Source organism: Beauveria bassiana (assembly GCF_000280675.1).
Source record: "Beauveria bassiana ARSEF 2860 unplaced genomic scaffold BBA_S00030, whole genome shotgun sequence".
Taxonomy (NCBI): domain Eukaryota; kingdom Fungi; phylum Ascomycota; class Sordariomycetes; order Hypocreales; family Cordycipitaceae; genus Beauveria; species Beauveria bassiana.
This window is the reverse complement of record NW_007930865.1, coordinates 260652-278533: the sequence shown is the minus strand read 5'-3', so window position 1 is coordinate 278533 and position 17882 is coordinate 260652. Positions and strand designations below refer to the sequence as shown.

The 17882-nt window shown below is 53.2% G+C and overlaps 4 protein-coding genes across 4 annotated transcripts; 2 read left to right on the top strand and 2 right to left on the bottom strand.

Moving 5' to 3' along the window:
- Positions 1–684: 684 nt before the first annotated feature.
- On the bottom strand, positions 685–2715 carry BBA_08076 (cell cycle control protein (Cwf4); the record flags this gene model as incomplete). The annotated part of the gene is made up of 1 exon (XM_008603173.1): positions 685–2715. The coding sequence occupies one exon, from the start codon at positions 2713–2715 to the stop codon at positions 685–687; it is 2031 nt and encodes a 676-aa protein (XP_008601395.1).
- Positions 2716–2954: 239 nt separating this feature from the next.
- Positions 2955–4758, top strand: BBA_08075 (Prp31 C terminal domain-containing protein; the record flags this gene model as incomplete). Its single annotated transcript, XM_008603172.1, has 2 exons — positions 2955–3197; positions 3259–4758. 2 exons carry the CDS (start codon positions 2955–2957, stop codon positions 4756–4758), a joined length of 1743 nt encoding a protein of 580 aa, XP_008601394.1.
- Positions 4759–12412: 7654 nt separating this feature from the next.
- Positions 12413–13273, top strand: BBA_08074 (transcriptional repressor; the record flags this gene model as incomplete). Its single annotated transcript, XM_008603171.1, has 1 exon — positions 12413–13273. One exon carries the CDS (start codon positions 12413–12415, stop codon positions 13271–13273), a length of 861 nt encoding a protein of 286 aa, XP_008601393.1.
- A 2118-nt stretch (positions 13274–15391) lies between these two features.
- BBA_08073 (uncharacterized protein) lies at positions 15392–16679 on the bottom strand (the record flags this gene model as incomplete). The annotated part of the gene is made up of 4 exons (XM_008603170.1): positions 15392–15567; positions 15625–16248; positions 16300–16424; positions 16471–16679. The coding sequence occupies 4 exons, from the start codon at positions 16677–16679 to the stop codon at positions 15392–15394; spliced, it is 1134 nt and encodes a 377-aa protein (XP_008601392.1).
- Between the last annotated feature and the right edge of the window lie 1203 nt (positions 16680–17882).

Genomic DNA, 17882 nt, shown 5'->3' with positions numbered 1-17882 from the left:
GGCGTTTGCAAAGACTTAGCGTTCCACCAAAATGATTTTTGCTTTTCAACTATTCTGAATGAGAACTAATGTGTGATGTGATAGGCCATCGTCGATACTAGGTGGAACCGTCCACGACGGACCGACGGAGCGTGCCCGCGGCGCCAAAGCAGGGTGAGCCGCACAGCGCACGATACGAATACAGGGTTTTGCTGCATGAAGATGCCGGTTACCCGAGGAGGATTTATGGAACGTGACGCTGTACGACTAACTTGCCAGGGGTTTCGTCTGCGTGGAAACAACCGACTGAATGAATTAATGAGTGCTATAGCTACAGACAGATACCTGAATGGAATTTTGCCATATATGAAGCCCGAGTCTTGCAACTAATGGTCGCTTGTTGTATGCGGAAAAGAGCACGTAGATAGATGGACGCTCAGCTCTGACAAGGTGGGACAGTCAGGGGGTTGGCATGGCTTGCAGCTATGGTGAGAGGATGACATCACCACTTCAATCGATCGAGCCCAACCGTCTGAGGACCTTTAGCCTGTTCACATTTGTCGGAGTCGATTTGATCCTAGAACAAGTGCAAGTCATTTGCATATTGACCCAGCCACTATATCCGTATTACAATGCTACTCTGGAGATTGGAGGAAACAAAAAACGCTAATGTACAACAACGCCACACTCTCTTCCCGTCCTCCATCACGACAGGCTGCCGCCCGTCTGCTTCCAGCTCTGCGCCATGGCCAGCATGTTTGACAGGTTGCCAGCCTGCTTGTCGTCGGCAGGGAAGACATAGTCAACGTACTCCTCGTAGGTGTCGTCGCCCTCGACGCGACGCCTCTTCTTGACACGGCGGGGCATCTGCGCCTGCACCTTGTCGACGTCAGCCGCGCCGCCGTGCGTACGCTCAAACGACAGCCAGGCGTTGAGCAGCGACACACGCTCCTCCTTGAGGTCCTTGTCACGCATGCTCTTGTGTGCGCGCACAAACACCGCTCTGGTCCTCTCCTTGGCTTCTTCGCTGACGGGCTGCTCCTCCTCGTCCTCCGCTCCGCCTTCCTCGCCGCCTTCGGGAATGTTGACCTCGAAATGCGCGTAGCTGATCCAGACCTTGACGTGGTCCGTCTTTTCGAGGAGACGCTCATACAGCGCCCGAGCCCTATCGTATTCGCCCTCGCCCTCCTCAAAGTCAATGTACGCTTTCCAGAGCAGCTCTGGCATGTCGAGCTGGTCTTGGCTTACTGCCAGCTCAAAGATGGCGCGCGCACGGTCAATATCTTCGAGCGCGCATTCGAGCTCCGCGAAGCGGATCCACGTCGTGCAGTTGGCCGGGTTGTACTCGACATGCTTCTCGTAGAGCGTGCGGCAGCGCGCAAACTCGTACAGCCGCCGCTCCAGGTCAACGTAGCCGACAAACAGCCGATCCTTTGGGCACATGCCCAGAGCACGGCCCAGCAGCTTGCGTGCTGCTGTCAGTTGGCCCTGCCGGATCTCGAATTGCGCCGCCAGCAGCCAAATCTTGGCAAAAGTAAACTTTTTGTGCGGAATCAGGCCTAGGCACGTCGTGTAGATCTGGCGCGCACGCTCTGCATCCTGGCCCTCCATCTCCTCCCAGATAGCGTAAAAAATCCAGAGATAAATGTATCGACGCCAGTGGCGCTTCTCCTGCGTCGGCGGCATCTGGGCAACGGCGCGCTCATAAACGTCGCGAACGCGGTCGGCGTCGCGGGATGTTTCTTCCAACGCGGCGAAATCGAACCACGCATCATAGTTTTTGGGATTCTCGCGGACCAGGTTCTCGTAGTACACGCGGCGCTTGCTCAGCACCACGTCCTCAACGCCGTCCTGGTCACCAAACTGCTTTTCAAAGGTAGTGTAGCTTTTATGCAGCGCGGCTGACTTGGAGCGCGGCAGCCGGTCTAGGGCGTATTTGTATATGGCTCGGGCGCGTTCGTATTCCTTGAGCTTAGACTCGAAGCGGGCATAAGCAATGAAAAGCTTCTCATCGACATGTTCGTCGCCTAGCGTCTCAACCGCATTACCGAAGACCTCTCGCACGAGGTCGCTTGTACCGAATTCCTCCTCAAATTTGGCCCACTTGATCCAGTTGCGCGGCTCCGGGTGAATCTGCGTGAACATGGCAAAAATTTCGCGCGCCCGCTCCAGCTCGCCATATCGCTTTTCGAGCTTGATATAAGCGCCCCAGGCCAGCTCGTCGGGTTGCCACTGCATCCAGCGGTCAAATACCTGGCGTGTGCCGGGAATGTTGCCCAGCATCTCCTCCATGTAGACGTACTTGTACCATAGCTTATCGACGCGGGGTAGGCGACTGACAGCGCGGTCGAGAAGGTTGCGGGCGTGATTGATGTTGCGCGTCTTCATCTCGGACTCGATGTAGCGCACCCACAGCTGCACCGAGTTTGGATGCACGTCGAGGGCGCGCTCAAAGACGGATCGCGCGCGCGCAAACTCCTTCTGCTCCAGCTCCCACGCCGCATACTGCGTCCAATTGCGCAAGCTGATACGATTGCGCCGCACATAGTCCTCAAACTCCTTGCGCTTGCGACCCTGGTACTCATGCAGCTCCTCAAGATCAGAGAAGCGCTGCTGCGGCGCCTGGATCCCGCCCTCTTGTCGGTCCACAGCCTCGCGCAGCAGCTGCTCAGCCGAAATCTGCACGGGCGCAGCGGCCTTGTTCTTCACCCGAGGGGGGCCGCGTGTCGACTCCATGAGTAGCTCGTCGGGCGGGTGTGGTCGATATTTATGCGTTGTCGATGAGGGACGCTGAGATGGTGTACAGGCGTGGATGAAATCTGGTTGCTGGCTGCGATAAGCTTTATCGTGCACGGGCCACCCAGGCAGACAGCTGCGGCTGGCTGGTAGCCAAAATATTTAGCTGCCCTCCATCAGCTTTAACCTTTCATCGCAACGCGCATTATCAGCGATTAGATAATTCGACAGACGCCGTCATGTCTACGGTAGCAGACGAACTGCTCAACGATTTTGGCAGCTCAGGCGACGAGGCTGAGGAGGTGGAAAATGGCCTCCAAACTACAACTGTGGACGCCATGGATGTGGATGTTGGAGAGGACCAAGCAGAGGAGGACAGCGAAGAGGCATCCAAGGCCCGAATCGAGAAGATGCAGTTCGGTGCTGTGAAAGATGTGCGCAGCGTCGCCAGCTTGATGGCGACTCTGGAACCAGTCCTAGAGGTAACCCTGCCCACGATGCTTACACAACCACTTCACTAACTGAACTGCTTTGTTCCATTAGAAAATTAAACAATACCAGTCGCAACCCGCCACGCAAGCGGGCATCGGAAACATCGAGGACCACCCCGAATACCACCTCTTGACGCAGTCAAACAGCCTGTCTACGCAGATCGATGGCGAGGTGGCGCTTGTGCACAAGTTCATCCGCGACCACTACTCGACGCGCTTTCCCGAACTCGAACGACTAGTTACAACACCGCTGGAATATGCCAAGGTAGTTTCCATCATGGGAAACTGTCCTATGGACTCGGAGAGTATCAAAGCGCTACAAACGTCGACGGATAACCCGCTGGGCATGGGCCTTAAGGCAGTCCTGGATGGACCTTCGCTCATGATTGTCACTGTCGAAGCCACGACATCAAAGGGGGAGGAAATGACACCGGATGGGCTTGCGCGAGTGCGGCAGGCGTGTGATATGATGATTGCGCTCCATGCAGCCAAGACAAGCTTGACGGAATACGTACAGTCACGCATGAACATCTTTGCGCCGAATCTGACAGCGCTCATCGGGTCGCTTACAGCGGCGCAGCTCCTCAACGCTGCAGGTGGACTGACGGGTCTATCCAAGACGCCAGCCTGCAACTTACCATCGTGGGGCTCCAAGAAGCGCCAGGCCGGTCTAGCCACCAACATTGGCGTGCGCCAACAAGGGTTTCTCTACAACTCGGAGATCATCCGTGGCATCCCCAGCGATCTGAAGAAGCAAGCCATGCGGATCGTCGCGGCGAAGCTTGTATTGGCTGCGCGCGTCGACCGCATTCACTCGAGCCCTGACGGATCCACAGGCGACAACCTCAAGTCGCAGTGTTTAGAGCGGTTGGAGAAGCTCACGGAGCCACCGCCCAATAAAGGAGGCCGTGCCCTTCCCGTTCCCGACGACAAGCCCTCGCGCAAGCGCGGTGGGCGGCGGGCGCGCAAGGCCAAGGAGGCGCTTGCCATGACGGAGCTGCGGCAGGCGCAGAACCGCATGGCCTTTGGCAAGGAGGAGCGCGAGGTTGGATACGGCACGGGCTCGGGCACTGTCGGTCTAGGCATGATTGGGCAGGCCAACGATGGGCGGATCCGTGGAATGCAGGTCGACCAGCGGACGCGGGCGAAGCTAAGCGCCAAGAACAAAGGCTGGGGCGTAGCAAGCACCGTCGGCGGGGGCGCGGCGTCGTCTATCAGCGGCTTCGGACAGACCAATGGCATGGACCTCCGCGGCAAGGGCCTTCGGACGTCGGGCGTGGGCAGCACTGTTGGCGGCGGCGGCGGCGCAGGCACGGCGTCGTCACTGGCATTTACGCCGGTGCAGGGCCTGGAACTGGTGGACCCGAAGAAGCAGGCGGAGCTGAGCAAGAAGCGCAAAGCCGAGGAGGATCGTTGGTTCCAGGGTGGCACCTTTACACAGCTGAGCGGCGCCGGCTCGGGATGGTCAAACGGATTCAAAATTCCGGACCTGCCAGCGTCCAAGAGGCAGAATACAGGTGCCGCCAGCAAGGTGCCGCCACCGAACAAGTAATTAGCCGATTCTTTTGTAATTGACTACGAGAAGGTGATGTATGTGGCAGTGAAAAGATTTCCAGTTTGATTTTAAGGAAGAATCTGGCGAATGGCGTTGCAGGGAAATCGGTCGTCGTGTCATGACTATATCATGATGCGCCGGAAAGGCATGTAATTTATAACTATGCATACAATATTACCCATATTTGTCAAGTTTACGCGGCAAAACAGTTCCCGCCCGGTGGGAATGGCAGGCAATTATATGCCAGTCCTGCGATGCACCGTCCTGCAATGTTCCAGCCAGAGCTTTCAGTGGGAACCCTTAATATGGATGGGCAGCGTGACAATGTCGTACGGCATCGGCATGCGATTGTTGAGTATGAAGAACAGGGTTCGCGGGGTAATAGTGCGAGAGGCTGGTGGTACAACTACTCCATTCTACTGGCAAAGATGGAGATACATGGGTACAGAGTACAGATGGACAGAGTGTCAAAACGTGTGTGTTGCACTGTTGACCCCGTAGAGAGGTAGTAGGAAGATGTATGTGGCTCGACGCACTCACACTGCACGATCTCAATGATAATGCGCCAGCCACAAAGGAACAGACATGCTTCCTCACCAAGAGGTGCTCCACAAGCGCCCCAAAATCCGTGAAGAAAGCAAGGTATGGCTTGCACACAAGGTGACCGTGTGGCTTTTGCGTAGTCAAGCAGTGTGCTGCCCCAATGTAAAAGGATGTGTATTGGTGATTGGCCTGTGTGGCCTCTCAAAGCTATGTCACATCACTGAAATACGCCGCCTAATTGACCGCTTTCTTGCTGGGGCTGGCTGCTGTTTTCCCTTTTATTTTTCCCCTTCGCCCAAAACAACACTTAGTCACAGGATTAGTATTACAAGTGAGTAGGGTCTCGTGGTGCCTTTGTTTCCCATCTGAGCAGGGGTTAAAACGGCGGTGGCGTGCGTTGTCTAGCCTGACATTGCATGGCCGATGACGGTTGACATGTTGACATGCAAGCATGGTAGCAAGGGGAGGAAGCACCGCAGCACGTGTATTACCGAGACTTTTCATCGCGCAACAGTTGTTCAATCCGGCTTGAATGTCACTGGCAAGGTCAATGGTTAATCAAGGAGATAAGCCGAATTCCACAATCGAGGAGAGGGGAAGAAAATAAGGCTGACACATGTACATTGAGTGAGATTTGCGCGTGTCTCTTTTTCTGATCACTGACGAAACTTGCCATCCGGCACCAAGGGAATCCAATCTGAGGCAGTCTAGATAACTACGAGATAGATATCTCGCGCTGTTCGTTGACGCGAACGGTAAGCTACTCTGGACGGTATTACATAGTCATCGACAAATCTATGACGCGGAGACGTTAGACCACTTTTTGCTTTCTCCTCTAATTATACCTCCCACCCCTGCTGGCGTCCCACGTTACAACGGGGCACAACGAAGACACAAAAGGGAAGAGAAAACGAGAAATATTACTTGGCGCCGCTGAACATCTGCAGGTCCGCGTGTAAAGACGGGGTGTGCGTGAGTGGCCGGGTTGGCATCGAGATGCGAGGGTGTATTTTATCGCTTCTTTATTTCTGATTACTACTTATAGAGGGCGACCAGGGTGCAGAGCCAGGCTGGCGGGTCTGCCGATGAGGGGCAGGGACCTGGCACCTGTAGGGCAGTATAGAATAGACTGACCGCGTGGGAAAGAATTGGTAAATGAGAAGGGTCAAAGGGGCAACCTTGGTGCTTGGGCACAGGCAGAGGGGAGTTTCTGGTCAAGAAACATGGGCTGGTCAGTAATTTTGATTGGAAAGGCGAAAAAGGTGGCAGCATACTCCGCACAATCATGTACTTGTAAGCTAAGCAACAGCAGTGAGTCCGGAAATCCGGTATTGAATAGGCGGGTTGCCGGACAGGCTGCGGGCTACGTTCGATTCGACCTTTCGGAGCGGGCTTGCTCTATCAGTAGTTAGGTCCCTTGCCTACCCTGATTGCCTGACTGCAGATTACCAGTACATATCCCATCTACCGGTACCAGTAACTAGGTTCAGGAAGACAGCCAATGGCACCCTGTGGCTGGGGGTGTGGCTGTAGGAGAAGAAACCCCTGTGGCGCAAGAGGTACCCGGATTGACGGATCCGCAGAAGTGAGTGTGCTCCAGGGCTCACCGTTTTCCCGATTCACCAGCGAAAAATCCGATCTGAAGACAAACGGCGCTTGCTAAAATGGGGGGTTTCCCCCACAAGGAGCCTCCACAAGAATGAGCGGGGAGAGCTGAGGCTGGTGGGCATGCGGGTGCGCCACACCTTGTCAGGGTTGGCAGCACTGCCACACTACTGGACTGATAGGCACAGCAGAATTGAGTTTACAGGGGACTTGTTCCCTGTTCCCTTCCGGACCCGGCCCTAAAAAGGGCCCTTCAAAGGCTAACTAGTTAATTATAACCGCTCTGTTTTCTTGAGCGGTGTGTCGGCTTAGCTCATGGCTCAGTAATAAGTGTCGTCTGCGTGGTATTCTCCAAAGTCCTCGGGTTCTTCTCGAACTTGAAACCGCAAATTAAAAAGGGCATACACAAGATAGACGTCAGGCTTTCACAGAGCCAAGAAAAAAACAGAAGGCAGAACTCGGTGGCTGAAGCCGTGAGTATTGGTAATTAGTATTTATGGAGGGGCTTGGCAATCCGCACCTCGTGCCGCCGTCTATATTTTGTGCTTGCGGGTGTGTGCTTGGAAAAAAATTGACGAACAAGGCACCATGGCTTGATAAATAGCGTCTCTGTACGGATTACATATCTACCATCGAGATGTTGGTCGTGCTAGATCGAGATATTGCTTTGCTCTGATGTAAGAAAAGTGCACTCAATCGTTCCTGCTCACAACTCCTACGCCAACTTGTGTGTTTACCGAATTTTACAAACGCCCATTTCTTCCCTTATTACCCGTTCTACCATACGCAGCCCCTGATCTAGACTTTGCTGTGCTGAGGCTGACGCGCCGGGTTGCCGCCGCGAAATAAATTGACCAAGCCCCTCTTCGCGAGCAGATGGCAACTGCATAATCTTCCAATCACCGAACAAGGCGAGAGTTTGTACTAAGTCTTCTGCGTTTCCTCTTCACGATTCAGCTTTCTGGTCTAACTAGCCCCGAACCCCCGAATGCATTGGGCTGGAGTTCTACCAACAATATAAGCAGCATGGCAGATTGTTAGCCCTATCGTGTGCCCAACACCTTAACTAAACGACCGCGGAAAAGTATTAACTGAGCACATTTGGCCTTTGACTGGCCGCCCGCAAACAGTGGGCTCTTGCTGGCCCTTCAGGGTTCTTGTGCTCACAGCCTCATGCAGACCCTTTCTCGGCCGTGTGCTGGGCAGCTTTCCCCACAGCGGCCGTAATTGAAAGTGAGGGGTTCTTTTCACAGGCGGTTCCGTTTCAAAAAGAGCTCACCTCCGGGCTCGCTAGCCGAGAAACACAGACTGATACGCCACAGCACTCACGATGCGCTCATAAAATTTCCCGTTGCTCTCACTAGTCATAGCCTACACCCAATTCTCGGCATAGATAACCTACAGTGTGCAACTAGTCATTAGGATGCTAGGTGCTGGTGGTACACGCGCAGGTCGAGAAGCAACGCAGCGTCAAAGAAAAGTTGCCGCCTGACAATTCGCCCCCCCAGCAGACTCTACAGCCTGCGAAACTCAAAGACTCAGTAGATACGTGTTGTAGGCACCTAGGCAAATTGTAGGAACACGCCCATAACTAATCTAACAAGCAGAAGAATCGTATTTACCTGCTTACAGTTGCTGAGTCATTAGACAGGCGACCCTGGTACCCAAAACCTGCGACAGAGAGCCGAAGGGATCAGACACAAGGAGCCTAAATTGTGAGAGACTGTCCTGATTGGTTAAGGTGCGGTACCGGTAACTGAGCCTTGACCACCCAAAAAATGTCGCCAACGCCATGATGGTAAAGTTCAAAATCCCATGTTTCTTGAGTTCAGCCGGTTGTTCCGGGAGTTGAGGGGTGGCTGACTTGCGGCCAATTATGCGACGGAGCAGGACACCACCTTTGATTGCAAGAGCCCGCTTTATGCGTCTCGTCGAGACACCCAATAAAACGAGACGGTAAAGACTATCCGCTTCACTAATAAATGGAGCTAGTTGAAACAGAAGAAAAAAAGAACGAATAATTTTCAAGTGCCACCAACAGCTACTTTTTTTTGGAGGAACGTGCCCAGTGTGCTGCGCTAGCAGCGGACCTTGTACCCTTGAGACCCTTTTCACCGGGCGGCTTGATAAAAAAAATTGGTACCTGCTGGCGATTCTAAACCGGAGAGCTGTATTTGACCTTTCGGCCGACGAGCATTGTTGTAGCGCAACCGAGAGCGACGCATGTCGTTCGAGATTCGGGTCTTTTACTGCAGAATGGCTGCCAGGTTCTTGCCGTTGATGATACAGTACCCGGAGCAGTATAGACTGACAATCCGATAGAGATTTTCTTCTGTTCCTCGTTCCTTGTGACAGATTCCCGAGAGTTGTACCAGGGCAACTAACTACCTAGACCAGGAACTTTCCGGTAGCCAGTAATGACCCCTTGTTGCCAGTAGCTGTACCTAGGGGCGTGCGCGCCCACGTCCGTCTCAGCCTCTATGACGTCGACGACAATGTGTAGGGGTTTATTAGTACGGATACGGCGTAAGGGCGTAGTAATCCCAGTGTTGGCGCTGGTTCTTCAGCCGACCAGCCAAGTAGAAAAGAGGACCAAAGCAAAAATGCAAAATGATCTGCTAGGGCTTGCGGAACAGCTTCTCCGAGATGGCAGCTTGCATCGAGAATATCAATTGCATATTGCAGCAACACCAAACCAGTGACGTCTCGTGGCTAAGGGTCTTGCTAGCCTCGAGAAACAGGGAACAGTCATGCATGAGGGCACGCCGTAAGAAGAAATCACAAGAGCGAAAAAAAAAAGTGGCCGAGAGACCCCAAAGTGGGCAAACGATCGAGATCACATACCAGAGCGCTGTCCGTGGTTTTTGTGGATCTGCAGTGAAGAGAGAATTTCAGTGCACGGGTTGACGCCGACGGGCACGACGGGGAAGGGGAAGCGGAGCAATCGGTGGGCACAAATATCAAGCGCTTTTGGCCACAGAATGGTGTGGGCAGAGCGCTCGCTTTTTTCCTGTCCACCTGCGCGGAGGAAGGGGCCAAATAGGATCCAGATGGTACCACCGAAGTGCACCCTTAGAAAAATAAATCACAACTCATCATGTGAATGTTCCCAAGATGCCAAAAAGAGTCCTCGTTCATACTGTGATCGACGTGGACAGACGACAGTCGCGCAAAACGGGTATACTAAATACTGACGTCACGTTTACGTGTACGGAGCGTTACCTCCGTTGCATGTGTGCCCGTTGCAGGCACCCACACGAACTGATGCGCGGAAACAAGCTAGGAATCGCCGGAATTATCAGTATCCAAGGGTCAGCAGAAATAATGGCAAGCGCACGCCTACCATTTTGAAAAGGGGGCTAGGTAGACAATAGAGTAGAGTAGAGATCAAGGTAAAAGCTCTGCTGCGTCGCCAGCGTGATGCCTTGATGATAGTTTGATACTTTACGCGGAAGTTACATGAGCGACGTCAATTCCAGCTGAGGATCGAGATTTTGTATTGCCCATCAGTCAAAAAGCGGAACAGGGTCTCAGGGTCGAGCCAGGGGCGTGGAGATAGTGGGGATGAAGGGCATAGCTTGTCTCTGGCAAAAGCGTTTTGCGGAAAGACAGCCACGGCTTACGCGGAAAGCACAGCATTGGATTGTTGTTGGGAATGAGAAATAAAAACGACAAGAAACATGCAGAGAGGCAGAAAAGATAAGTAAGAGAAGAAAATCAATCCATCAATAGGTGTGGCGGATGGATGTCTGTGCAGGCGGCAGGCTGCTGCCCTGCAGGAGTCATGCTGGTCGTGCAGCGCCTCTTTCTGACTTCGTCACCAGCCACTGTTTGTAGCAATGGAGCAGTTGGCAGTGAACAGTTGCGACTGGCAGACGATTGCAAGCAAATAACACACATTGTGTTCATAGAAAAAAGTCAAGAATGGTTAGTTTGGCCGTGAAGTTCGACCTGAAGCTAAAAAAGAAAAGCAACAGTTGCAAAAAGCAAAGCCAATCGTCCTCTCACGCACTTCATGCCGACGCTTTGGACTCCTCACTTCCACTCTCCATGTCTTGTAGTACTGAGTTACGTTGCCCCTCTTGCCCCTGCTCCAACCGAACCCTGTCTGCCTGTAACCCTGAAGAGCCCCCAAAATTACAGTGGGCGAAGGCCAAGAATAGTGGAGGAAAGGTGCGGTGGGGAGGGGGGTATTCCAGCTGGTTCGGGTGTTTGGGTGTTTGGGAGTTTGGGGGTGTTGTTTTTTTCAGGTGTCCGTGAGCTCGAGCCCTTTACGAATAGTAACCTACCTACCCAAGTGGAATACAAAAAATATTGCCGCTCTGCCCGCCCGAGTTTCGCTCTTCTCAGCCAAAGCCGTTAAAACGGATATCTTTCATGTATTTGAGAATTATCAAGGGTATAGAAGGACTGTTCATCTTTCTCATCTTTCTCTTTATCTCGACTTATGCATGTTGTGCTTTGTAAAAAGGTCAGAAGTCCAGCAGCGAGAGTATGTTGTCACTCACTCCCCAGGTACCTACGTGCTACCATGCCTACCTACACGCAGGGGCCGCTAGTTTTATGCACAATCACGGCCTTTTCTCTTGTCGCGATTCCTTTTCGGGCTTTCTGTGATCCGAAAATGAAGAAACTGGGGTCCATTTCGTCGCAGTATTTTTGTTCGTACGATGCGCATGTTTGATGGGTTTGTGGCGAGTCTTTGTCCGCAGCAAGCAGCACCACTGCACCATCATCATCACGTCAACGGCTGTTTGCAGAGCTCCAGGTAGGTAGGACCCGGCCGACGGCCAGGGTACTCGCACCAGAAGGCGGAGCAAGTGGTACCCAAAAAGAAGCCCCGAAGGAAGCAAGGCAAACCCTTACGTCCTATTCCTTCGATCCCTCAGCCGCTGCGATCGTCTGGCTTTTTTACCGTCCTCCCTCGGCCGGCCCTTCTGTGCCACACCCTGCCACACCCTGCCACACCCACTCCACCACACCACGCCTCTCTGTCTATCAAGACTTGTACCTTTTGGCTTGACCCCGCTGCAACCGATACCTCGCTCGACCCATGCTCGACAGAAACGGCGGGCTTTGCCCAAATCCCCATCCCATCCCCATCCTGTTTCCCTCTTCACCATCCCGCACCCCCCTCCATCCTCCTCTACCCTTTCTATTCGTATACTAATCCATCCTCCACCCCCAGTTTACACCCATTTCTCTCATCCTGCTTTTGCTATTTCACTACTTCCTCTGCCTGCCCTTTTGGAATTTCCCCTTCTCTTCCTTCCCACACACAAACCACGGGTTCTTTTATGCATCGTTACCCATCCACCACCAGATCTTCAACATTGCTATACTCCAGCACCACCAATCAGCATCAGTTCTTAACTCTTTCGTCGACTTAAACACCTGTGGATGCTACTCTTCCAGTCTTGTCTTTAGGATCGATTGCTTCCGTTCTAGCATCACTTACAGCACTGCTCTCACCACCATTTCCAAAACTTAAACTACAACCACAATGGAAGCTCTCAACGCCGCTGGCCGTAGAGTCTCTCTCCTCAACGATGACGGCCCTCGCCAACCGTCGTCATACTCCATGGCCCATGCCTATGCCACCCCTCCGTCAGGCGCCTCGTCGCCCATCAGCCCCCAAATCTGGCGCTCCGGATCCTACGACTCGCAAGTGAGCGGCAGCGACGCCGTCTCCCCGCTGACACCCGCACTCGACTATGCCTACAACTCTTCGCATTCGTCTAGCCGCGCCTCCAACAATACCAAGCGTCCCTTGCACTACGCCAGTAGCCGTTCCACTTCTAACGAAGACGAGGTTCCCGTCGCTCCCGGCGTCGCCCAGGACCGCCCCGCTAAGCGCTACCCGTGCCGCTTCCGCGATTCCCACGGCTGCGAAAAAACCTTTACTACCTCGGGTCATGCTTCCCGCCATTCCAAGATTCACACCGCTGAGAAGGCTGTCCAGTGCACGTTTCACGGCTGCCAGAAGAAGTTCACCCGCGCCGACAACATGAAGCAACACCTCGAGACGCATTACAAGGACAAGACCCGCAGCTCCGGCAGCCACCGCTCTGCCACCGCCGCCCACCAAAAGTCTGCCACAGAGCATCGTCGCCCGGCCGCCGCCACTGCACGCAGCCGCTCTTCCTCGTCGCTCAGCGGACCAGAGCTAGATGTCCGCCAGTACGCGCTGCCTACGCCACCCCCACTGCGTTCGCCTGCTGTCATGGCGAGCGGTGGGCGCTCGGCCTGGGAGATGACAGGCACGACGACTCTGCCCCTGCATAGCCGCCCGTCTCCTATACACGCCCCTAACAGCGGCCTCGACGCGCTTGCTATGGCTATTGCCTGCCAAGAAAGTTCATGAGATCAACGACGTTGACAAGATTCATTTCCATGATGATCCGACATCATCTATCTATGCGCATCGAAATCACCGAGCTTCTCCTGCAGAATCGACATCCTCTGCTTCTTTATTTCTTAATCTTTAATGCGGTCACACCTTGCGGAGGAGTGGTGTGCCACTTGATTTTGTCTACACCACTTTACGCTTCCTGTGAATTTTTTAGCTTCTTTCGCAGCTAACAAGGAAAATATATACCAGTCCGAATGGTGAAACTGGAGAAAACGGCGTCTTGTTTTGAAAGCACACAATACTTTCATCTCTACGGCTTGTTAGGGTCTGTTTTCTCTCATTTCCTCGAGAGGATAATCTGATTTTTTTTTCTTTGACATTGTCACGGCCGCATCATTTACACAAAATCGGTCACCATTCATGGCTGTCATGCTCTGAATCTTTCTTTCTTCTTATTGAACTTGTCTATACTTATATACACAACATACACGGGACACACGGGAACGAGCATATGCGGAATCATAGACGCAAAGTATACGAATTGGCGTCGTCTTTGGGGTGGGAGCGGAGGATCAGGGTTTGCCGCGACAATTTGCGCTTTGCAATGTCGAACCTTCTCGGAGCATGGGAAGGCACCCGCACCGGCGGAGATTTTTTGAATAGGATTGGTGTAAATACACCTTCTATCGCTTTTTCTTCTTTGACATATCTCGTTAGCGATATCCAGCCACGGTACAAAATATACGATGAATTGAACGCGGCCGCTTCAAGCGGCGGCTAGTTTCCGAAACATTTCTTCTTGCATTTGCTTTGAAAACTTGCCAGGCGTAGTAATCTCATCTTAGTCTTTCCAAGCATCACCTTGAAGCCGCTACTCCTTAGGAAGCTTAGAAAGGCTACTCGTAGGCAACTTGGTGGCCCCATCATCGGCCCTGACCTGGGTCCATCATCACAAATGCATGCCACTTTTTTTCTTGGCTTCGGCCTTGTCGCCGCTGTCTCTCATTCCGTTGTGTAGTGCCTGGGGGGAAGTGGAGGGGGAGCCAGCTTTTGAGACCTATCGACTATCAGTTTTGACTGTGCCCGTCGGCGCACGATTTATCGAAATATGTTTCTCGAGCCCATGTTGACCCAGTCCCAATGGGCCGCCCGGGTAGCTAGCTACCCATGCCATGGACTTGACATTCGCATCACCACCCTTCAAAAAAAAAGAAACCCATTTACGCCGGCATGGAGGGGCCCCAAGAAAGGCAGACGAACAAGCAGGACTCCCTTTTGTTTTACGTGCCGAGGAAAAATGCACGGAATTGTTGACATGCCAGCTCAACATAGGCGCCACGCTTGATGTTTTGTGAGGTTCTGTTTCGTTAAAGATTGCCCTTTAATTTATTGTCATAGCAGTGATACTACTCTTGCTGATTATGTGCGCCGCAGCATCTCAGTGCTCTGTGTTAGCTGCCCATTGCGCGTTACAAAAGCCTGAGTAGAGAGAGACTCTCGCGTTTCTCCGCACAACACTAGGCCCAAGCCCTTTTTTTTTTTCTGTTTCTCTAAAATATTACGCACAGGCTGGATCGCGCGTCGGAGAAACACCGTGCTCCAAGCAAGTGTGCCCATTTTGTTTACTCGTTTTTCGCTTTTTCTCCAACAATGGACCCTGCCTGCAGCGAGACATGCAGGGACCCTGTTTCGCCCGAGCCTGTGCGGAAAACAGGTATCCCGCCCTTCAGGAACCCAAGACATTGGTACCGGAATTTGAAATGCACACTGGTGTAGCAATCTCATTCCGCCCTTTTTCCTCTTGCAATTTCGAGCTCGCCCTTCCTTGATCTCTTTTCAGCCATGGTGCGGCGATCGCATGGGTGGCAACAGGTGGGGAAGGTGTCTCAAACGCAAGGTCAAGGTACTGTACCTTTGTTTTATTTTCATCCCGAGTAATGCCGGCAGTAAGAATTTTTCAAGTCATTTCCGCTCGGTGCCTGCCATCTTGGCATTTCTGACAATCTACAGAAAGTCGCATTCCTTGAGCTGAACAAGGACCGCAGCCCTAGCAAGCAAGGTCTTGGAGACACTTTGCCAAGACGGGTTCTCTTTGTCATTTACCCAGACACCCCATCGAAGATGTCACTTTCATCCATCTGGCCGCTCAGGTACTGAATCTTGCAGGCTATGCGATGTATCGCTTACTTGGCCAGGAAGAAGTTGTGGCGAAGGTAGCTCAAAGTGGTGCGGTGGAAATGGCACCCCATTGAATTCCCGATCCGAGCTGTGCGCGTACAGCCAGGTTTCTAAGAATCGACGGTATCCTGAAAATATTAAGACGTCAGCCGCTGATTTCAGCCCAGACGAAGAGTTGCGCATACCGTCGCCATGAGTGAATTGAATGCTCAGATACCGTATATCTTGGTCACCCGCCTCTGCCGATTGCCCTGCGGAAAACACTCGGGGTCGTATCCGCTGGGCGAGTGAACGTCGAGAACTTTCTGGCGCACTGCCTCGACGACCCTGGACCACCAGACGAACTTGCTTTGCGCGGTCCTCCCTTCCGCGAAGTTCTCCTTCGAAGATGTGTACATCATACTCGCGGTATGAGCCACCTGCCTTGTTTGCAAGCACTGACAGCGAGTGGCAGGTCGTATATCTGTCACGCCAGAGTTTGAGTCGCTGTATTGCACCAATTCCCCTGACTTTGCCATAGCTGTCGGTGCGGCCATGAACATTCGTCCATACCACATCGACGTCATAAAAGTCTACTAGGTCCTTGCGGCGCACATCGCCCTGGAAGAGAAGGGAGCTGTTTACCGACGTGAATTCGTATCGTACATAAATGTACTGATCGTGGATGCAAATACCCTCGTCCGAAATGTATCGTATGCGATGTGGTTCGGTAAAAGTAACGTAGCGCTCCATATCAGACGGGTCGTGATACTGTCTGTGGCGCGCATGTAGCGTGTGCGGAAAAACTTCCGCAGGCACATCCGACGGCACTGCAACGTCAGCAAGTCATATGCATGGAGGGCAAATGCGTGTCTGCTCACAGTGATGCTCGAGAAGCTCATTTTGGTAGCTACATTGCCACAACACTCGACGCTGCTCAGATCCCACCACTTCCCAGGGGCCGAGGTAAACCGTCCGCTCCTCTGCTGTATCTTGAAAGAGTGTTCTGGTCGGTCAGCAGGTGACAAAGGTGTCAACGCTGCAGTACATACATGGTGGCCTGGAACCCCGGAGGCCCAATGTCTAGAGGACGCAGACTGGAGCGAGGCACAAAAGAGCCTCCAATGGAAGAGGGCGCCGAAGCGACAGAAACGCCCGAGGTTGGCGTCCAAGTAGAATCGACGGGGCTGGCGTAGGAACGACTGTATGTTGGCGGACGAGCGAGCGAAGACGAGGTAAAAGACGAGCTCGAAGAGGACATGCTGCAGAAGCAGCTCGAGGCGTGGCGATCAGGTCACGTCGGCTGTGGGGGAGGGGAACCAGTCATTCCAAAACTGGTCACCGAGGCGCAAGCTTACGTTGGCAGGGAGCCGAGCAGAGACGCGAGGTTGCGCCGATTGCAGCTGGGCAGCGACGGGACCGGGAGACTTATGCAAAGCAATGTCTTTGAAGATGGGTTGGTTGTGGTAGAATTTGATGATTGATGGTCGCTAGAAAGCGGGCAAGCAGAGGAGGTCCACGCGCCGGCGACGAAATGACGAACAGTTGATGATGTACCACAGTGTACCGGTTGAATACTCTATGGTTAAAGGCGCTGAATGCTACCTGACCAGAGTTGCCGTGCTGGAGGCAGCTGACGAGTTATCTGCGACTCACAAGCAGTGGACTCGAGACGGAAGCGGCTCGCCAGCCAAGTTCATTGTCATCATGTCGCGCCATTAATCTACCCCAGTATGCGGCGCGGAAGCATTCAGCAGGGCAGGACCAGCACAGAAGACGGCGTTGGCAGCGTGCTAAAGTCGTTGGAGGTGGAGGTCGAACCGGCCTGACGGGGGGCGGCCATTGCCGTTCCACTAGCGGCCGTAGCGGCAGGCACGGGGGTTGAGCGCGGCTTGTGATGGGCTGGTGCTCCGTCGTTTGTGGTGGGGAGAGGTTGAGAGAGGGTGGACCGTGGCTGAAGAAATGGCTGAGAGGTGCATTGTGAATTTGTGATGTACTCTGTAGTGCGCGAGGATGGTGATGATTGAAAATCGAACCAACGTGATGATGCTGATGGGGGCGATGGAGGAAGGGCATATCTAATAATGAGTCTTGGAAAGATATCGGCAGCAGTAACAGGTGGATTCTCAAATATTTGCGATTATAGATTTTGCTCTTTCGGCTTTGGCCAGCTGCCAGGCGGACGCTACTCTTGCAGGTATTCCGATGGAGTTTCCCCGCTAGCTCGCTTCTTGAGTAAATAGACATCCTATCTAGCTACACGCATGCTCTCTCTCCAACAACTTATCAAACCGTCACCATGTTTACTTTCCACCGGTCGAGCACAGATTTCTCGCTTTTAGATCTACCTCGTCATTCCGGGACCCAAACTCCGTAAACAAAGTCCGCTTAAGTTTGCCTTCGCGGCACATTGGCAACGCCACTACAACTCCACCATCGCGACATGTCCAGACAAACACCACGC